We start from the raw sequence: 22,106 nt of genomic DNA on the forward strand, positions 1-22,106 counted from the left end.
GAGACACTATATTATCTTTGAAAGTCATGGTATTTCATAATTGAATACGAATAATATTTGTTAACGGAAGCGTAAAAAACGGGAATGTAAAAAAAGTAACGAGTTTTTTGATAACGAGTGTTTTTGTATGATCTACTTTTTATATGGAAAGTATATTCGGTTATGACGTCAGCGGGGATCACTCGTTCAAATTGAATCAAATTAGTGACGAGTTCAATCACGGTTGCATACTTTTACGAGCGATTTCTCTCTTATATTGTGTTTCTCGAGAACTTGCCGATATATCGGAGGTGAATACCTTCATGACATTTTCATGGAATAGCATCTGAGTTAGTCTCCGAAAAACTGGTTTAGGATTCATCGATCATCGACAGGTCGGTCATCCTTTCTTTCGTGGTGGATCTAACAACTGATTCTATTACTATATAGTAAATCCCATTCACACTTGACATCCCGGAATATAAGACCAATAATTCAAGATACTATTTGCAAATGGACATTTAATGTTAGAAGAAACCCGTTATAATGCCAAAAGAACTTACATAAGAATATCGTCGAATACTATTGACGCTTTCAAACAGAAACAGATTCTCGAGAGCTTCGCAAAAAGGCCAACAGAATTTACATCATAAATCGCGAAGTGCAAAAATATAGGATATATAAGTTTTATAAAAATAATATTTTTTTATGAAAACTGAGATACACATGATAGTAACGAGTCTTTTCTTATAATTTAAATGCAGACTTTATAAAAACATTTTAAGTTACAACAAAATAATTCTATAATGGGTAAATTTTTCTTAATTCCTAAGTTTCGTATATAATTATTATTCTTGATAGTAATATATTGTTTCATCGGTTCTATCTTATTTTTAACAATTTATAACTCGGCACTGTAAGTTAAAATCCCTACTCTGATTTCATTGCACAAAAATGTATTCCTTATAAAAACAGGGTCAAACCGGTATGTTCTTCTTTTGGTTCAAGTTTCACGTTCAAACCAGTGCGACACACCTATGGAATCGTTCGCTTATTTCACGAAAAACATAAATCATATAACATTTAGTTTCCTGGTATTTAATATTCTTACTATTCCTTTTGCAGATTCTTTTTGAGCTATTTTTTATATATTTTACTTATATTTACATTTAGCTTATCATGCATTCAAATTAAAAAGAAACATTAAGTAAAAAAAAGGCACGTTATCTTTAAACGCAAATATTTAATGAATAAAATAAGTAACATGAATCTTTCTACATTCTTATATTAACACATAAAATACGTCATACAAATATATTACAATTTTCGATCGATCGATATGTAACCATCTCAACACAAAGCAGAGCGTGAAATTCGTAAGTACAATATTATAGTATACATTTCTGAGGAAAAATAAGGAAAACACATTAATTTATTCTACAATTTTATTTTTCTCATATCTACAATCACAAAAGAAAAATATGAAACACGCAATTTGCTATCAAAAAAGATTGCCAAAAATATAGAAAAAAAAATAAATTTATGAGAGAATTAAAATACAAGACCGATCATCGACTAATATAGCATTCTTTTACTTACTCTGATTTTATTGAAATCTATTCACACAAAAAAACGCAATATCGTATTGGACTAATATCAATAAAAAATTAAATTTATAAAATTTAAATTAAATATCCATACACAAAACGTGTCAGATTCGTCGATCTTGCGATATTTTTTTTACATAGACAAGCAGAGAATCGGAACCTGAAAGCGCATTCGTATTTTCATACATTATGAAACGGTGTTAAGAGTTCACGTTTCATCTGAATATTCTTTCCCGGAGAGTCGTTCATTTACCACGACATAATCCTCTATTCGATTTCAAAAACGATTTCCTTTAAAAAAAAAAAAAAAAGATAGGCAGATCCATTCAAGCTGAACCTTCAATTAAATCGTTCAGGCCGACACGCCTTTCCTTTCCGTGAACTCCACTTACGACATCCTGAGGAACATCTCCGGTATTTAACGCATACCATTCAGGATCATCCGTCTACGTCATACGCGCATATATGAATCGTGCATATATATGAATTGTTCAATATACGGGCGATACATTCGACGTACATACGGATGCGTAAGTCGAGCGCCGTGACATGGACGATGGTCCGTTACGTTAATGCGACTTTTTCGCTCGCATATAACGTAAGAACGTAACGGTCGAGTTGCTGCGGGCGAGTGCACGTCGCGTATCGATCGGGTATCCGTAGCGATGCGCAATGTGTCGCTTCCGAATCGCGTTTCCTACCGCGTTTCACGAAGCTTGTGAACATCATTAACAATCTGTCGCTCGTGAAGCAGCAAGTTCACAAGTTCTCACATTTTTTTCATCGTCTTATAATAGGCCTTTATAACAGGCTTTATAACAGGCTCATAAATCTCTTCTTACAATTGAAAATAATGATAAATTCTAAAATCGAAAAGAGAAAATTATTTTTTTATAAAACACAAAGATCGGTCTCAGTCTGAGTGATTTTGAGGATGCGTGCTGGAAGATTTGATAAGAAAATAATAATGCAAAATTATAATCCTATCACTGAGCGGTGGGTGAAGGAGATGGCGTGAATCGAGAAAAGGAAAGGGTGAGAGCGCAAAAAATACATATCGTATATAACGTCATCAAAAGGCTAAAATCTGTGTCGACGACAGATACGACTGGCTTCTCGCCGTGCATCGTTCGCGAGTCGATAACGGTCTTCGATCAAACCGGGCACGGGTCATACACGCGTGTATATACATACACACGCTGATCGAAGTATATACGCACAGCAAGGCACGCACGAATCAGCTTGTGTGTTTAAGCCAGAAACCGGGCGTTCTTCCAAATCTGTCAGTAGGTCAGTCAGAGGAGCCATCGTACTCGAATATCCAGGCGACGCGTGACCTTGACCACGAATCATTCCTCTGTCTTTCATCTAAGTGCCTGGCGACCTATCGATCCTCATCTTGAAAAATCCTGCTTCCGTGTAGAAACACGCGTGTGGGACAAGCATGTCAAACGCAACGTTTCGTGTCAGGGGTCAACAGACACTTTGCACTTTGTAAATAATTACATATTGGCGCAAACCGTTGCTAATTTTTATAATTTAAGAGAGACAGGCGTTTTATCTCTCTATTTTATGTCTCTCTTTATCTCTCCTCTTTCACGCGTCCCCTATTAATGTGGGGTTTAAAGAAAAGACGGATGTGTCGTTAACACCGTGTCCTTTCTCAAAGTCAGCAAAGTCTCAAAGACTGGAAATATATCAATATGTGCCTCACAAATAACGGTAAGCTATGTGAAAGTCATTTCGCGAGTGTGTGATCTTCGGCTAGGATAGGCGACAAACGAACGGAGCCGAGATAAACATTGGCGACGTTAATTGGAATTCATTCACATACCAATTCACCCTGATCACCGCACAGACAATTTTACAGAAGATTACGCAATTATAGTGATTGGACAGATTAAAAAAAAATCAATCTAATCACACATTCGCACTATTTATTAAGGTATTAACAATCTCGCGTGTCTCAATATAATATCGATTCTTTCACTTCGCGAGCCATACTTCGGAAGATTATCCAAAATAAAGAATTATACGAATTTTTCGCTAGTGATCGGTGATAGTTTGCAACATTTTCACCCGTAAGGATTGCGAAATAACTGGTAATTCGTATAACCCAATTGGTAATCGTTTCTGTGCCAATTAACGTCGTCTTGTCCATATCCTGCAAAGAGAATGTTAGAATGCGTATTAAAAACTTATAGTACTTACTCTAAATAAATAGAGAGCTTTTCCTAACAATTTCGCGTGTAAAAGAAATTCAATGGCTAATACTGACATCGAGCATTTGTGCTGCGCTTTCTGAAGATTAGAAAAAAAATATGATATATATCTAATCGTGTCAAATGTACAGTTATCGGAACAAACTTCTCTAACAGATGTCATATCTATTTACAATATTGTTGCTATCGACTGACATTAAATAAATTGACGTTTCATATATATATATATATATATATATATATATATATATATATATATATTGTCTATGAAGCTACATTAGCGAACTTCTTGCACCATATGAACGATGCTGATCTTAACTTAGCCTACATAATAATTATGCAAAGCTACCATGCTGTACTAGTTGCTCTTGTTCGATAAAGAAATTTATTTCATATTAGCACATATGACTTAACAATATAAATCAAATGCATGGCGTATTATTATAAAAGGAATTCCAAATGCAATAACAATTTTTGTATAAATTGATGAAATAATAATTATAATATTTAAAAACAAAATTGAAATTCTATTATTTTTCGTACATTTTTTGTTTGGCCTGTTAAAAAATTTACCAAATAAAAAACACTTGCTTCGTATGTTTCAGGAAAAAATAAGTCTTTAAAATATTCTTACCCGTTGGATAATCACTTGATTCCACTGCAGTGGACCATAATTGAACAGGCTGCTGTTGAGGTTGAGGTTGAGATTGACTTTGTATTTTGCAAACTTTTAAATGCGCCAATATCGATGACAAAAGTATCGATCCAAATACGAGAATCTTTTTGATAAAGTGAACTCCTAAAATAATTGGTAATAGCAATAATTTTAATTTTATTAAATTTAATATTATAAGAATTGGAAAGATTATGGATTTCTTTTTCTTGAAAATTCGCCAATCACCTGAAAAATAAATAATTTATTAATTTTTGATCTTTCGAATACTATTACTACAGAACTATTGACATCAACTAAATATCGTTGCCGTTATAAGAAGTACAAGGTAGTAAACGTTGTCATTTTACCGTCGCATTCATCGCTTTTTTCAAATATACATTGAAGAACATTGTAACAGATTGCATAGTTTCTGCAGTGATAATACTTGTTTCGTGTAACGTTACCCGTTATCCGAAACAAAATGTAATAGAAGCTACGATTATGCTGTCGGATATTACAAATTTTAATGTCCCGTTGTATAGAATAGTGAGTACACTTTTTCTTTATTATTGCCAAGATATCAATATATTATCATAAAGACTGACAACTTCCAGAATCTCAAGAATAAAAAATATAAGTAATAATTATAGTATGATATATGTACATTTATCTAGTGCAGCTCATTATATATTTATAATCTAAATAAAAATATATTTTTATTAGATTATAAAAGCAAAAATAAGAACGTGCAGGAAAACACAATATTTTTATATATATTCTTACTGATATGAATATTTTATCATTCGATAGATCTGCTATCAAATCTTACCCTCCACTTCTTTCTTATCTTTCATCTGTGTGAGTTCATCTTCGTCCACTAACATCAAACTTGACGAAAAGCTTCTGGTAACTGCTGAATTGTCTATCGTATATACAATGGCACGTTTTGTCAATAAATCCTCTACGCTATCTCTAATAAAGTTCAGGGTTTCCGTTATGCCGCTCTTAAATGCTCGAGAACGTGGTAAATAGGGCAAAAATGATTGCTTGTGTATCGATGGTATCCTTATTATTCGAAACGATCCGTAATTAAATTCCTAAATTATATTTTTTCAGTTAGTTATAATTTTATAAATCATGAGTATATTTAATTTATAATATGTTTTATTATAATATTATATATATATATATGTATATATATATATATATATAATTTATAATAATAAATTGTATATCTATATATAATTGTTACTAATTATTATCTGATTTATATTGACCATTAATTTTTTTAATCAATATTTTATAAATTTTGTCATAATTTTGTTATTAAAATCATATTATGTATTTAATATATATAGCTAGATTCGAATTATATACTATATAACTATATAAATAAAAGTTAAATTAAATAAAATGTTAATAATTTTATTATTTTATTATAAAAGCAAAAATATATAAAATAATAGATTTATTTTAAACTGTTACTTACATTTGTTATACAATTAGCACTAGTAAGTCATTAATTTATGATTTTTTTAAATTAATTAATTTAATTAAACATTATTTACAGATATCGTTTGTCGCAAATACTTACTTTTTCTTTAACTATTGTATTCAACCACCTCACAACTTTGTATTTCCCACAAGTTGTAAAATCTTTGTGCAAACTGCATTCCATTTGACATTTTTGAACAAAAAGATTCGTTGTATTATCAAACGTTAACGAATGAGTCCGCCGTGAACAAATAATCAACAGAATTAATATCCAACACGATATTTGGCCCACTCTTGAAAATCCAGTTTTGCAAGACCACTCAATAACTTTGAAATTTCTGCACTTCATAATTTAAATAAACAATATTAATCTTGCACTATTAATTTTAATTCGTTTAAATTAACTGATATATATCTCATTGCGCAGAGGATGACAATCAGTTGACCTGTGCTGAACTTTCGTAGTCATTATTGAAAAAAAAGAAAAGAATACTGTAATTAATTGAACGAAATTATAAGTAACGTTATACAAAGTGTAAATAAACAAATTAACGCCACGAGACCGCGCACTATTATCACAGCACCGTGACGTACATTGCGGATAGACGAGATTAGATGCACTGCTTACTGACAGTGGTGAGAAGGTGTCCTGACCATTTATACGGCGTGCATTTAGGTCGGTGGGGGTAACGGTCCATGGCTTAGATAATACTGTACAGAGAGATTGCTGCACTCTATGCGATGCGACGTCTTGGTAGACACGTAAAGGATTCCCTGACGGTCGGCTGATTGCAGAATTTTCATGTAATGATAGTGAAACAAGCTCAGAATTCGTGACATTAGATATAATGACCGAAAAATGAGGGAAAAGTACCGGAAAAATTATTTCGAATAACATCTTACGAGAGAGAAGAGAACTCACTTCTTGATAGATTTATTAATATCCTTTGCTAATCATTATACGCATTTTTATATACGCACAGAAAATAAAAAGACACATTTATTTATTAAACTATAGAAAATTAGTCTATATAAAAAAAATGTAAAACTACTTTAAAAGTCCCAAGCTGAGTTCTTTTCTTGACCGATTTTCTTAACCGAAAGATCCTGGAAAGAATATAAATGTAATTTTATTTTTTATTAAACAATTAATTTTAACGGTACACCATACAATCGCTGCGTGATGAAGTTGTCAACCTAGCGACTTCCAGACAATCAAGATTTCTCACAAAGATTCTTACTTGAAGCAACAGCGGTGAACCGCACTGTAATTATTAAACGCTATATATTCCATTTTCATTCTGTAATACATGATTAGTAAGTAGATCCTATAATCGTACGTATATTTAGAGTGGGAAACGGCAAACGCACGTGCCGTAATAACAATGTCCTTCATTTATCCGTTTCACAGATCCAGGAAAGGTTCTCCTCCGTGACATTCTCTCCCATACAATGGTAAACGAACATCGACAAGTGGGAGCGTTATATTTTCCAAGGTACCCACCCGCAACGACCCTCAATTTTTTTATCGCGCATAATCACAGGTAACGTTATAATTCGTAAATTATCTCTGCCTAAAGCGGAAAGTAAACGCTACAAAATTAGGCTCGTAATTTGAAATATTTTCGTACCAAAAACTCTGACCCATATAATTTGTCTTAATGAATCTCGGAAGTTCATTTCTCTCTAGCAAAAAAATAATTGTAGTTTTCCGGTTCTTTTTCTGAATATCTTATTATTGAATATTTTATTATTCTCATAAATTTAAACTCAGAAATGTAATTTAAAATAGCCAGACATCGTGTAAAATCTAAGTTTTATTAACTTCTTTAATTAAATATTGATTTGAGATTTAATTGCGACAAATTTAATGTATGTTAAATATTAAGCAGTCAAGTTAAAAAATTATGTCTAAATATGTTCACTGTAAAAAAATCGTTCCTAAATCATCTAAAAAATCTAAAAACTGAAGTTACCTATACGCGACTTTAGAACATATTTAAACTAAAAGCGTTATATAATAGTCAGTAGTAAAACCAGTAGTGGTAAAAAATAAATAAAAGGATAAGAGGATGAGAGGCCATTGATCGACCTATTAACGCCGTTGCAGTCTTCAAGTGTAAAATCAGAATATATACATATTTGCTACGCAGCCTCTTTTCTGTAACCGGTTTATAACCTTCGTACGACAGTTGTGCGCCTTACTTTGGTTTCGAATCGTTTATTTGCCATTCGAGTGCAATTTTTACACACCACTCTCTTCCTTCACGGTCAATATCTGGTTTTCTTTGTATGCGCTTGACTTAAAGATATTGTAAGTAAGCTATCGTTGAAGAGTTACCGTAAACAAATAATTAAATAAATAGACTCGAATAATAAAGATCTAGCAGTATAACTTATCAAATCTAAATATCTATATTATCCTATATAATTTTACGATTTTTAACCCCCATTACATATATAGGGGTACATCCTATAATTTTATTTTTATATATCTTATTTTATATTTTATTTATGATGCATTTCTAGTAACTGCTTTTCATTTAAAATTTATCTAATGGTCAGATAATTGATTAATCACATTTACATGCATAAATCTGTAGCACTGTAAATCTTATAGCATCTTATTTACATAAAATTATCATATAGAAAAATACTCAAAAAAGAAAAATTATTTTATTCAAGATATAGAACCTGAAAAAAACCGCATCAAAAATGTGATCTGTAACGACTAATTTTTTTTTCTATTCATATAATTACTGATGTTTTAGCAATGTTTTGATGTGATTCTTTTAAAAGATTCATCGAGTCGCAAAAGAAACGCGATTTGTTATTAAAGCCATCGAATCCAGACAATATTTTCGCGGAACACAACCCGGAAGAGACGACCGTCTTACTCCACTGGCCTGGAAATACAGATCTATCACATCTCCATAGGCAACGCATCATCACCCAAAAGAACGTTTTCCCGTGATAAGTTATATCTATAGGGTTGTGTGATAATAAGGTACGAATAATAAACGTGTTGCACCGGAAGCATGACGAGCGCGTTCCAGCGCGCGCGAGCTTTCACTCGCGGCTACGAGCGCGACAAAAAAAGGATACGCGTTGTAGGCGACGTCATTAATCGATTTCTGAGCATCGTGAGGATCATGAAGTAAAGAAGAAGACGCGCGATGACGAGTCGGGTGGGATATTGACGAAGCACGCGCCGCTCGTCACGTAACCTGCTTATCCCTTTGTCCGGCTGACCCAGTACGGATCGACAGGATATGAAATGGTAATCTCGAATAATCGATTGCAACTGATTGCGCCGATCTCGACATTCTAGTTTGTTACACATTCCTGATTGGAAAATAAGTTCGCGAGATAGGCGCAAGAAATTATCTGCGGAAAGATCATTATCCTCCTTAAACTTTTATTGAACATCATTAGTCATTACAGATTTCAAAGCTTACAATCAAAGAGTCTACTGATTGAAAATGTATCAAAGTGTACGCACACAAGTGCAGAATGTAAATTTGAGTCGTTTATTTTGAAGAGATTAATTATTTTATAATTTATATTAATATTGAGATTAATCTTATATCGAAGAAGTGTGACAGAAAAAAAGAAATAAATGTACATATATTTGTAATATATAATTATTATATATATACAATTCTTTTGTTATGTACCTTGTTATATTAGCATATTAATATTAGATTGTAATCCTCTGAAAATAATTACATCATTCATCAACTTTATTAACAATTAAGAATTGGTATTTATGTCTTCCATAAAATGGAAATAGAAATTTGAGAAGCTTGTAAACATCGCGATATCTTGTGTACTTACATCTCATAAAATATCTTATTTATCTTGTTCAAGAGAACCGATGCATTTAATTTCTTTATTTGCAAATAGAGATTTTGTGTTGTTGGACATAGACATTTACTTATTTTAATGTTATCAGAAAATTAATTCGATAATTATAATATTCAAGATCCGTTATAAACCATGAGTAAATAAACACATGAAACTTTGTAACTATCAAGTCTTGAAATCCACGCATGCACAATGTTAGATGCAGTTTATTTTACACCGCGTTAAAAGGCGGAACTAATCGATAACACCCTGGAGCCGCGAGATTTATTTTAGTTACTTACAATTAGTTACGCTTATTTTATGCCATCTACGGCCTATTTCATGAAGAGTCCAGCTTACACTTAAACGATGACAGACGGATATCGCATGACATGGGAATGACATTACCATATTTATATATCCTCTGGAATAAAATGTATTGCATCAAATATCGTCTGAAAAATATTAAACAATGTAAAAAAAACCGCAAAACCACATAAAAATTGCATTAAAGCAAAATAATTTGTTTATCATTTCATATTATAACAGAATTTTCATATTATAACATTTTTTTTCTTTTTTAGAAAAAATTATTTTTGAATTGAATTATATATGTATAGTAAAAATTTCGTATTTTTTAAATCATTTTTTTATCATCAATTATATTTCAGATATAATTAACACTTATAATAAGTCACACGTATATCATCAATGAATATTACTGATTAAAACATTCAATGAATATTACTAATTAACATTCAGCAATTAGCATGAATTAAAGACCTATTTAGCGTCAATCACGCTATTCGATTCACTAGAGAAATGACTCAGAATCGGTCCGAAAGAGAACCTCGATTAAGGCCTTTGACTGTCACCATTGCGGGATCATAAATCATAGATTGTCTCGCAGCAATTGCATACATATTATGAACAGAAGATGCATGACTTTTTCTTTTTCTTTTTTTCTTTAATATCGAGAATGCAATTTTATGCAAGTAGTAAAAATCACAACAATATAATGAAATTACAAAGTAGAACAATATGTTAGAATGTAAAGATGAATATTTTTCATTTTTTATATTTTTGATATTTAATCTATTGGGCATTTCTAGCAAAACTGCGTTTGTAATCGATCACTTTCGAGGAGGCTGCTGTAACATCGTATCAATTTGTATATATGTGTACACACACTCACACGCACACACATATGTATGTATATATATTATGTGTATATATATATATATATATAATATATATATAACTGCATGTAAATGTATTTATTTTCTCATATATGTTGTTATTTAACACGTTTTGCGAAATCTTAATCACAATTGCAAAATGCAAGAATTGCACTCAAGTAGAGAACTTAATTTATAATAAAATTAAGCCTTATATAATTTCTAAAAATATTTTACGCTTATAATCTGAAAAGAAAACTCTCTTTATCATAAATCATGTCAACTGCTACATTTATCAATCATCAAAGTTTTATGAATCTAATTGTAAAAATAGAGTACATGCATCGATACTTTCCATTTGCGGGATAATCAAGTGCCGTTCCATGACTACCATTATATAAGAAATCAATTAATCGCTCAAGAAATTTTTATTTCAAAACACAATCTTGTATGAAACAGATAATTTTAAAGAACATAATATTCACAATAAAATAATCAGATTCAGCGAAGATTTATTGTTGAATTTTCGTATATATAGAAAAATATAGAGTGTAAATATTAATTTCTTAGTATCTAGGCAAGAGTTAGATTCTTATTTAAGCAGATATTGAAGCGAATCAATAATGGTAGCAAAAAGAATTGAGATCATTCACTTTTTAACATTTATTGTCGATAATGGCGCGCCTGTTCTGACGGAAAATATGTCACTGTTGGAAAAAAAAAACTTCTTCTAAATGCGCGAATGCATATAATCGCAACTACTGAAAAACTCATCCTCGCAAAAATGTGCGAAATATGTATCATATATTCACGGAACTAAAACCGTATGTGTAACATACAAGAACTGTTCATGCGCAAAGAGAAATAATTACTGTAATCATTTCTTCGAGAGAGAGTATAAAAGATATCGAGTATTATATTCTATTCTTCGGTAAATAAAACATAATATTATATCTACTTTAATTACTGATAGAATTGCGTGTTGATATGAATACTTATTTAGAAAGGGAAGGAAGAATATTACATATCTCGTACTTTCTGTCTGAAGAATATTACATATCTCGTACTTTCTATCTCTTATCGTTTCAAGATCATAAATCATTGAATGGACAGCGAACCGCTGTCAACGATCATAAAGATAACCGTGCAATGAATAATATAATTAGATGCAATAATAGACAAGATAATACGAGAAGTCAAACACAACATTGATGTTAATAATTTAAATACATACATAAAATAATAAAGTAAAATAAGAGTAAATAATGAAAAAAGATATGAAAAGATGACATATAGAAGTACATTTATCATACTAATATATTCAATGTATAAATAATTGATATTTAGAGACATATACTATCGACATAATATCGAATCATTTTCTAATAACTTATCAAAAGTTAAATTCAAAAGCTAAAATTTATTTATGCGTTCAAAAATTTTAACCGTAAATTATCATGACTTTGATTTCAAGTAATTTAGATATAATATGCCGGAAATATATATCCTTATGAGTATTTTAATGCAAGATTATATCTTCAATAGTGTATGCATGTAGAAAAACATGTTACGCATGAGATGAAATTCTTGCCTAAAGCTGAAGCGAATGCAACACACACACATGCATATATATATTGCAACATAGTGAGTATATTTCTACATAGTTTATTACAATCTCCATATAGTCATTCTATCTTCGTATCTTTCGTTTTCGGTCTCACCTTTATGTTAGATTGCTAGCAAGTAAGTAGGCTAGTGGAGTGCATCTCTGCTATTATCATTGTAGTATTAAATGTGGTACATAGAAAAAATAAACATCATTGGAAAGGTTGTGTCTAAAAACAATTTTACAAAACAATTTACTCAATGCACCAGCTAAATACTGGCTGCTTCGTATAATTACCACCTAAGTAAAAGCTACCATTTTAATATACGAACACTACTTCCTTCTTTCAAAGCAAGTAATCTTTCTAAATTTCCTTGAAAATGTAAATATAATTTTTGCTAAAATAAGCTATATATATATATATATATATATATATATATATTATTCTGCGATCGATTAAGTATCAATAAAATAAAAATATTAAATATTATATGTATTTTTTCAAGAAAAAATGTCATAATTTACATGAGACATTAATAAATATCAATGTATGATAATTGTTTGGTTTTAACTAATTTCGAGTGAATTTTTTCTATTTTATTTTATATTCCAAGTATATGCATTGACAGACAACTGTTTTATAATGTCTGTGAAACGCGTGTCAATCTTTTTATAACATTTATATTCTTATATAGAACACTTGTAAAATATTGATGCACACATCGTCCCGCATTCCACTCTAGTGAAAAGGCACGCATACTTTGAATTAATTAGAGTCCTACGGGCATTGGATCGTGTTTCCATTCTGAGAAAATTAGTGAACTCTTAGTCTCTCTCTTCTAGTTTGGAATGTCGGTCAGACATACTTGCAATAACATGACACATTTTGATCTTTCTTAATAGATATATATATTATATATATATATATATATATATATATATATAAATTGCGTTATAAAATAACTAATAGTTTAAATATATAAATGACAAAATTTTTATATTTTAAATACAAATAAATTTTGTCAAAAGATTTTTTAACATTTCGACTAAAAATCGCAAATTGATTGCGGTTACCGCGTTTAATTAGTGTTGATATAATTATACGAAACAATCTACTTCACTTTACTGATCGATTCGATAAAACATGAAACATCGCAATTATGCATGACCTACTTTTTTAAAATAAAAATTACTTTTTTAATTACAAGAGATGCTGCTAATAAAATATTAAAAATTGTTATTAATATATTATAAATTATATGTATATAAATTAAACTAAAAAATACATAGCATTGTTAATTAAAATTGTTGACTTTGTTTCATAGATATTATTTCCGCATGCAAATAATTTTATTACACTGTGAACTAAAATATAGTTATCAAACAATAGTGAAATTATATGATTAAACTAAAGATAAGATTACAGTTAGAGCAATAAACCTAAATTGTATCATTAAAATCAAGTCAAGTAGTATGGTACTTGACAAAGCGATTTAGAAAGTTTGGTGAACGCGATCGGGCATTTATTAGAATATATGTATATGGAGGCGCCAAAAAATATGTCGATCAGCTAATAATAAAAATTACATGATTTAGGTCGTTTCAGCGATTGACATAGTACCCTTGCTAATAAGAGAAAAGTCGTAATTAACGTACCAATTGGCAAATTTGCATGACAATAGTTGGAAACAATTTCATATAATCTACAAGGTTACAACCATTGTATATCTAACTCTCTTATGTTTTATTCATTTGAGTTACATTTGACATTTGACATAGAATCTTTTCCTTCTTATTCTCTATAATATAAAATCATAGTTTCTTGATCGCGGTGTTACATATTATACATATTATATATAACAATGTTTAATTTTCTAAGTTGCAATAGAAATATTTATTATATAAATGTTATTTATATAATTGCAATGAAAAAAGTATAGAAATAAAATAAAATATTATATTAGTATTGTACCTCTAAAATAAAGCTTTTATTATATCTCTTGACACATTTTTTATTATATCTTTGACACATTTTTTAAATTTTAATAGGCTTATATAAGCATATAGCATAATAGTAAAAATATTGATTTATTTTAAGAATTCTTTCTAATACAATTATGCAATTAATATAACACAAAGCAAAACTGATTAACATATTACATTTCATTCGATATTCAATAGATCACTATCTGCTAATTGAAGCATTATCTCTAAATCATTAAAACCAATATTGATGCACTGGTCTAATATATAAAATAATTTAGAAAAATAAAAAATTATTTATATTACTAATTCTTCATAATTATAAATAATTATACATTATACATACACATAAGGCATATAATAAGCTATTAAGCATTCTTGTTATCGATAGATTCAATTTGGAGAAAGTAACATTAATAATCTCGTAATACAAGAAATATTCATATGCTCGAGTATAAATGCAATTATTATATTATTCTAAGAAACGTTTATGGTAATAAAGAGTTTCTTCATTACCACGATCGCGATTAGTTAACAAGATTACTTAGCGATGTTATCACTTTGAAAGCGAGTTTCTTGTCCCAGAAAACTCTTTTGAGAGAATCAAATCTGCAATTTGAAAATTCAAATATAAAAAGTCATATGGTGATAACAATGCTCATCATTTGTTACAATACTCATAAATCATAAGATGTATTTTAAAAAAAATAATATTATATTATCGTTTTATTTTATCGATATTACATAATAAGATTATGAATAATATAAACAAGTTTATCTGGATTCGCGCATGTAGGAAAGGATATTTATAACAAGTGAAAAAATAAACTTGTGATTAAATATTTATATATATATATCAACTTTTAAACTTTTGTATTTAAAAATCTGAAAATGTTACATGAAACATACGTTGAGATGGTTGAATAATAATTAGACACTTTTGGCCATAAACTAGAACTAAAAATGCAAATGCAATTATAAATCTATTATTATTTCTCTGTTTGTAATACTATAGCATACCATTCAATAATGAATTCATAAATTAAATTAATAAATTAAGAACATGTAAAGTTTATAATTTCATATCTTGATTTTTAATTACGTTTTCCTTTTCGATTAATATTAAATTTAGATTATCACTTCCTTGAAAACGTATTATTAAAATAATAATACCCTAGGAGAAGAATGTCTGGAAAAAACAGATTACAAATCAAAAAGTGGTCAATTTTTACTGATTTTAAATTTACTGAACACATTAACTGTGTCTAACGACTAGGTACAAAATTCTATTAAGATAAAATTCTATTTAAATGGCTAGCTACTAATCAGTACGTAATTTAATTTTTTAATATATGGTGCTGTTAAAAAACATTTTCTAGACAAAAAGTAGTCAGAAATTAGTAAGGTCAAACGAATCGGTAAGTGATAAGTAGTATCAGTAAAGGATGCCTAGTCAAAACTCAGAATATATATTCTAGTTATTATATTTTCTGACCAATAAGCAATCAAGAATTAGACAAGATAAACTGATTAGTACATGATAGCTAATCTAATATGTTCAGCCAAAATTTACAATACTCTAGTTATTATTTCCTGATTAAAAATTAGCCAGGAACTAATCACATGAAACTAATATGATAACTGACCTTTTAATCGTTCTTCCATCTTGAATTAATATTATACTCGTACGTTTAGATTATCGTTTTGTTTAAAAATGCAATATCATAATAATGATATTGTAATGCTAATAAAATGACAAAATTAATAAAAAGAATTCTTTTAAGATTAATTTAAATTTGTTTTAGTTTGCTATTCTTCTTTATGATATTACATTAAATTTTTTAATGACCTATCATGTGTATCGCACATATCTCTTTCTTCTATAAAATTCATACTTTAACTTTAAATCAACAATCTCTTGAAATAATATACGTTCACAAATATATTCTTACCAATTTTGAGAATTTTTTTTTTAATTAAAATCCTGAGAAACATGTAAATTTCTTCGTGTACCACCATCTCGTGGAAAATCCATCAAACGCAGATACGTGGGTGGTTCTGCGCGCGCAGAACAGTCTTATCGATGAGTGTTGAACGCGGCAAGAGGCAAAGAGACATAGCTGATGGATCGAACAAGGGGAGTGAAGGGAAGAAACGAAATCCAGCATGTAGAAGAGAGAGGAGAGCCAGAGCGGCTGGACTTGGACTCTGGAGCGAGTCAGTCGGCTGAAAGCCTGTAGGCTGGATGAACAACCTGTTTCGTAGATAGAACGGCGTATGCCGTCTCCCTGGAGGTTGCTGGACTCTCAGCAGGTGCAAAGAAAGGGTGACGATTCTCTGACATCGTTGCGAGAGTGAGGTGGGGAGAAGGTGAATCTCCAGGTGGGAAAGAGAGGCAGCGGTTAAAAGAGATGTCGGAAAAAAAGGAGATAGTCGCGCAGGATAACGCGCCGGATGGGATAGATATCGAAAGACCCTACTGGGATCAGAGCACATATCAAGGAAGGGCATTGCACTTTCTGACGGTGACAAATCCGCTCAATGTCTTCGCTTCGAACCAGAGACTCGAGCACGCGCGTGATGTCGTCACGAAATACAGGTAGTCGTGCTCTAATTAGTTTTTTCTCCTTCTCTCTGTTTTGGAATGCGCGTAATCAGCAGACTGCCGTCATATGTCACACTTTACACGTGTGTAAAGCATGTGTTTGTGATATTATGTATTATGTAATGTTATAATGTCATTCTCTCTTTATGTTTTAAATTAGACTATCGATTACTTTACTAATTTGTGTAAATGTTTAAAGAAGAATCACAATAAATAATTGTTCAAGACAAGTTATCTATTTCCATTACTTCATGTTTTTATTTAAGTGTTTCTTTTTCTTATAAATTCTATTTTTTTCTATTTTTAATAAATATACGTTTTATTTAAAAATTTCCTTTTCTTATAAATTCTATTTTTTTTTCTTCCTATTATTTTTATGAATATCGCTTTCTCCGTTCTTTAATCGTTATATAATGTTATATAAATGTGAAATAATAATTCGCTTTAACTTTATCGTCACAGACAGGGTGAAAGCTTGAAAAAACAAGGAGTCAGCGTGAATGAATTATGGAATTGCAAATATCTTTACGACAGCGCTTACCATCCTGATACTGGGGAAAAAATGCTATTAATTGGGCGCATGAGCGCCCAAGTGCCCATGAATATGATGATAACAGGCTGTATGATGACGTTTTATAAGTATGTACTCAGAATTGTCGACACACATAAAATTATGATAAGAGCATCTGATACTTCGACCTTTAGTACTTTTTTTTTAACAAAATATCAAAACTGCAATCTTTAGCAATAGTAATGTACAGTAATTTTTCGATCCTGTATCCATCGATTTTTATATTTTTTGCAACAAAAATGATTGAATAAAGAGCTCCCGATAATTTCAAATACGATTACTTCACGAGATGAGCAACACAAAGTCCACAATCAAAACGTTCAAGAGACTGGAAAATTAGAATTATTACTTAGCGATTAAAAGATCGTTCGTTTAGATACCTTTACGATACTTATTAGCAGCCTATATTGTTGTTGAAAGAACGTTTACAATTCTCGTAGGTCAACGCCAGCTGTAATTTTCTGGCAATGGATCAACCAGTCGTTCAATGCTGTAGTTAATTACACGAACCGCAGTGGTTCGAGTCCGATTCCAACAGAAACGTTAGCACAAAGTTACGTCGGCGCTACGGGAGGCGCCGTGATAACAGCGTTGACCTTAAACCGTCTCGCTCAACGTGGACCACCGTTGGCAGGCCGGCTGGTACCATTAGCGGCGGTCGCGGCCGCTAATTGCGTCAACATCCCTCTGATGAGGATTACCGAACTCCAAAATGGTATCGAACTGCAAACCGAGGACGGCACAAAAGTCGGCAACAGCAAACGTGCGGCGAGAGAGGCAATTACGTCTGTAACGTTATCGCGAATTCTTATGGCCTCTCCGAGCATGGGTAAGTTTTGCTGCGTTTGCTTCATTAATCAGTCTACTTATTAACTATTTTTCACTCAATCTGGACTATTTTGATAAGCTTGCTCGAATTCTTTGTTTGTAAACTAAGATTAACATTATCATCAATTAACATTTGTTAACTTTGCAATTCTTATAATTTTTTTTTTTTTTTGGTATTTTTATATGATATATTACGTAAGCAAAAATTATTTACGAATAGTTATATTTATTATCACATACAATTATTTATATAAATCTAAATTTTTATGAATAGATTTTATTTTCTTCAAAGTAATCAACGAAATCGTTAAAAATGTCGTTTGTGTAAATTTACAGATGCAAAACATATTACTTGATTGTTGCAGTATTGGCGCCAATAGTAATGAATTACTTAGATCGAAGACAATTGTTGCGTAAGGCGAAATGGGCTGCCGGACCAATTCAAGTTCTAATCTGCGGAGTGTGTCTCACTTTCGCGACGCCACTCTGTTGCGCTCTTTTTGCACAACGCGTCTCTATCTCGGTAAATCGATTGGAATCCGACGTGCAAAAACAAATACATTCGCACGATTCCGGTCTGGAAACTGTTTACTACAATAAAGGTCTTTAAATAATATGGGGCAGGATCCCCCACGCGATACTCGGATACTTTCGAGTGTTATTGATTCAAGAACGCGATCTACTTGAAACCCAGGTATACACGAGACATTCCCAAACACAACATTCGAAAGCACAAATGCGCTATTATTATCAATGACTTTCAACGATTATGAAAACAGTTCGTTGTTGCTTATAACTTATATGTCCGTAAATAATCGATGTTCAACGATGATAATATGAAAATTTGCAGGGAGATACTATCGTATCAGAGTGTCTATTTAAATCTTTTAAAAAATTCTCTGATTTCCCAGACATTTTTATTCAAATTTTTACGTAACATTAATTTTTTTACATACATAAATTTAATATAAAATTTTAAGTTTTTAAATGTTTTTAGCTTATATACAATCATAAAGAAAGAATTACATGAAAATTCTCTGGATTTCGGAGATAAAATCTTTTTTTAATATTTTTTAAAGCAAAAAATTGTCCTGACAATTCTTTTCAGATTTTTATAGACACTCTATCTACGATTCGTAAATGAATTCTCTTAGCTGTATACGTCCAAACAAAGACATACATATCTTTCCTTCCATTTCTGTATACATACAATGAATCTTTTAAAGTACAAGAGATCCAGACTTAAGTGAGAAAGGGTAACGAAGACAATAAAATAAACAATTTAGTGTTCTGAATAAATTTTAATTGTGTATTTTAATCTGCAATTGTGAGTTGCTAATGTATGTGTGTAGCTTAAGCATTGTGTTGGCAATTAAAAACAAGGATTTCCGGAGGTGATTTGGTAGATATATTGATAAGTTTTGTTTTAGGAGGCCGTCTAATTTTGCGACCGAATCTACCTGTTTTACGTTGCCACAATCCACTCCTCGGTCGATTTCCCAATTCGCGATTTTTTTGCGCGCTGCCAACCGGTGTACTACTATGTTCGATATTCGATAATCGTCCGACCGTAGCCATACACGTCTCGGGCAAACTAAAAGTTTTTTTCTTAGGCATTTGTATTACCACACGATCCCCTTCTCGCCTTAATACTGTTGCAACGGAGCCAGCAGCGTGTATCAGGTACCCACCCAGTCCCGGATATTTCTCTATGCAATTAACCTGAGTCCCTATGGGTAAAGCACCGAGGGGATAGGCATCTCCATCCGAGGGCCTTACAGGATTACGCGGTATTCCTTGATGAGTACGTATTATGTCGCCCGGTTTCATGTTTTGCGTAGCTAAAATATATTTCAGTTCGCGCCCGGTACCGACCAACGCGACGAAACTCGTTCTACAACCGTCCTTGAAGACCTCTAGGACCTTTTCTTCCTTTGGCGGTTCATTAAGATCCTTAGGTCCATCCCTGATCCATTTGATCCAGTGATATTTGTGCTTTATACCACCCCCGATTCCCTTGACCACTACTCTACCTGTTTTAATAATATAAAGAAATCTATTTTCTTTATTTATAATTATATCTCGTTTCTTAAAAAGGTAGATGCTTTAACGCAAAATTTGCAATTTGCAAAAAATTTTTATAAAGGAAATATTGATCGCAAGCAAAATATTTGTTGTCTGACCTCGAATGCTAAAGATCAATTTTAATTAAAAATTTATTTTTTAAATATATTTTAATTATATATATTCGAAATATTATTATTATAAAAAAATACTCTGCATATGAAGTTGATATTATTAATAATGTATTTCTCTCTGTCTCGCTAATAATATAAACACGTATATTTCATAATATATCAGAGTATGCATCTCTGCAATATGCTAAATTAATTTTTACATTATATAATGAGATCGATAATTGTCATATGTACAAAAATCGATATTAAGAGAAGCCGATGTGTAAGTTAGCTATATTATCTTCCAGCAATTCTTCGTCAACAGAGGTCAGACTTACTTCTCATATGCTATTATCACAGCGATGCCAGAGACGAGTAGACCGAGCGTTTGCCTTATTTAAGGAGTGGGGATATACGTGCATGTGTGGAAAAAAACACACTCTCGTTCGAACGAGACAATACACTCGAACGCATGTAGCGTGAAAGAGACGCACGAACCACAAAGTCTTTTTCTATGTGCACCTTTACCTCCACTCCTTAAGGGCTTGAGCAGAATAGCTGACTTATAAGATTTGAGACAAAAGACAGTATTGTGCGTTACATAAGACAAAAACTTAAGGGCATAAAACATTGTCTTAAAGTTGTAAGTCAGCCATTCTGCTCAGGCCCTAACACTCGGTCTAGATCTATATTATGTCTATGGCTATATATTACTTTACAATGCATACATTCATACATTGATTTGTCTTATTCATTAATTTATGAATAATAAGAAACTCAAATATATCAATTTAAGATCTAAAAGAATGTAATGCTGCAGCAATGGCATTATTTCACGTACCTGTAACAGGATCTCTGCCTCCTAAATTTGTAACCTGCAAAGGCTCAACTGTGTATTTATCCTTGAAATGGACAGTTCGTCGAAAAGCTTTGCCATGACCAATTTCTGGTAACTTCACGAGTTTCCATCTGTATCTTCTTGGTACTTGAGAGAACGCCGAAATCGTCGAACCAATAAAATTAGATATTTGTTGGCCGAAAACACGACATGCCAACATGGTGGTAGACATCTTGAATTAAAGGGCACTGCATTGAAGCTGACTTTTCATGAAAAGTAAAATGCAGCAGCAATTTAGTAATTTCTAGTAATTTCTAGATACAATTTGGTGATTTCTTTGATTTAGCGCAAAAATCACTAAATTATAACTAGAAATTACTAAATTGCTGCTCGCTGCTGCTGCATTTCACTGCCCATGAAAAGTCAGCTTAATATAAATGATGCCATCTCCGAACACTGCCTAAATTTTAACGAAACTTACTTTATCGATAGAAAGTAAGAAAACTTACTTAATAAA

The 22,106-nt window shown here is 31.3% G+C and overlaps 3 protein-coding genes across 3 annotated transcripts; 1 reads left to right on the top strand and 2 right to left on the bottom strand.

The window, feature by feature from the left end:
- Positions 1 to 3,501: 3,501 nt before the first annotated feature.
- LOC145939741 (uncharacterized) lies at positions 3,502 to 6,832 on the bottom strand. Its single transcript, XM_083044298.1, has 4 exons — positions 6,058 to 6,832; positions 5,293 to 5,560; positions 4,443 to 4,709; positions 3,502 to 3,750 (listed from the first exon to the last, which is right to left on the bottom strand). Exons 1-4 carry the CDS (start codon positions 6,304 to 6,306, stop codon positions 3,662 to 3,664), a joined length of 873 nt encoding a protein of 290 aa, XP_082900424.1. The 5' UTR covers positions 6,307 to 6,832; the 3' UTR covers positions 3,502 to 3,661.
- A 9,880-nt stretch (positions 6,833 to 16,712) lies between these two features.
- Sfxn1-3 (Sideroflexin-1-3) lies at positions 16,713 to 19,892 on the top strand. Its single transcript, XM_083044883.1, has 4 exons — positions 16,713 to 17,169; positions 17,638 to 17,814; positions 18,187 to 18,575; positions 18,940 to 19,892. The coding sequence occupies exons 1-4, from the start codon at positions 16,982 to 16,984 to the stop codon at positions 19,182 to 19,184; spliced, it is 999 nt and encodes a 332-aa protein (XP_082901009.1). The 5' UTR covers positions 16,713 to 16,981; the 3' UTR covers positions 19,185 to 19,892.
- Mrpl2 (mitochondrial ribosomal protein L2) lies at positions 19,856 to 21,852 on the bottom strand. The gene is made up of 2 exons (XM_083044884.1): positions 21,593 to 21,852; positions 19,856 to 20,607 (listed from the first exon to the last, which is right to left on the bottom strand). Exons 1-2 carry the CDS (start codon positions 21,819 to 21,821, stop codon positions 19,928 to 19,930), a joined length of 909 nt encoding a protein of 302 aa, XP_082901010.1. The 5' UTR covers positions 21,822 to 21,852; the 3' UTR covers positions 19,856 to 19,927.
- Positions 21,853 to 22,106: the final 254 nt, after the last annotated feature.

The sequence above is a fragment of the Prenolepis imparis genome, unplaced genomic scaffold (assembly GCF_030444845.1).
Source record: "Prenolepis imparis isolate NDT839.2.m4 unplaced genomic scaffold, iyPreImpa1.0 SCAF_8, whole genome shotgun sequence".
NCBI lineage: Eukaryota > Metazoa > Arthropoda > Insecta > Hymenoptera > Formicidae > Prenolepis > Prenolepis imparis.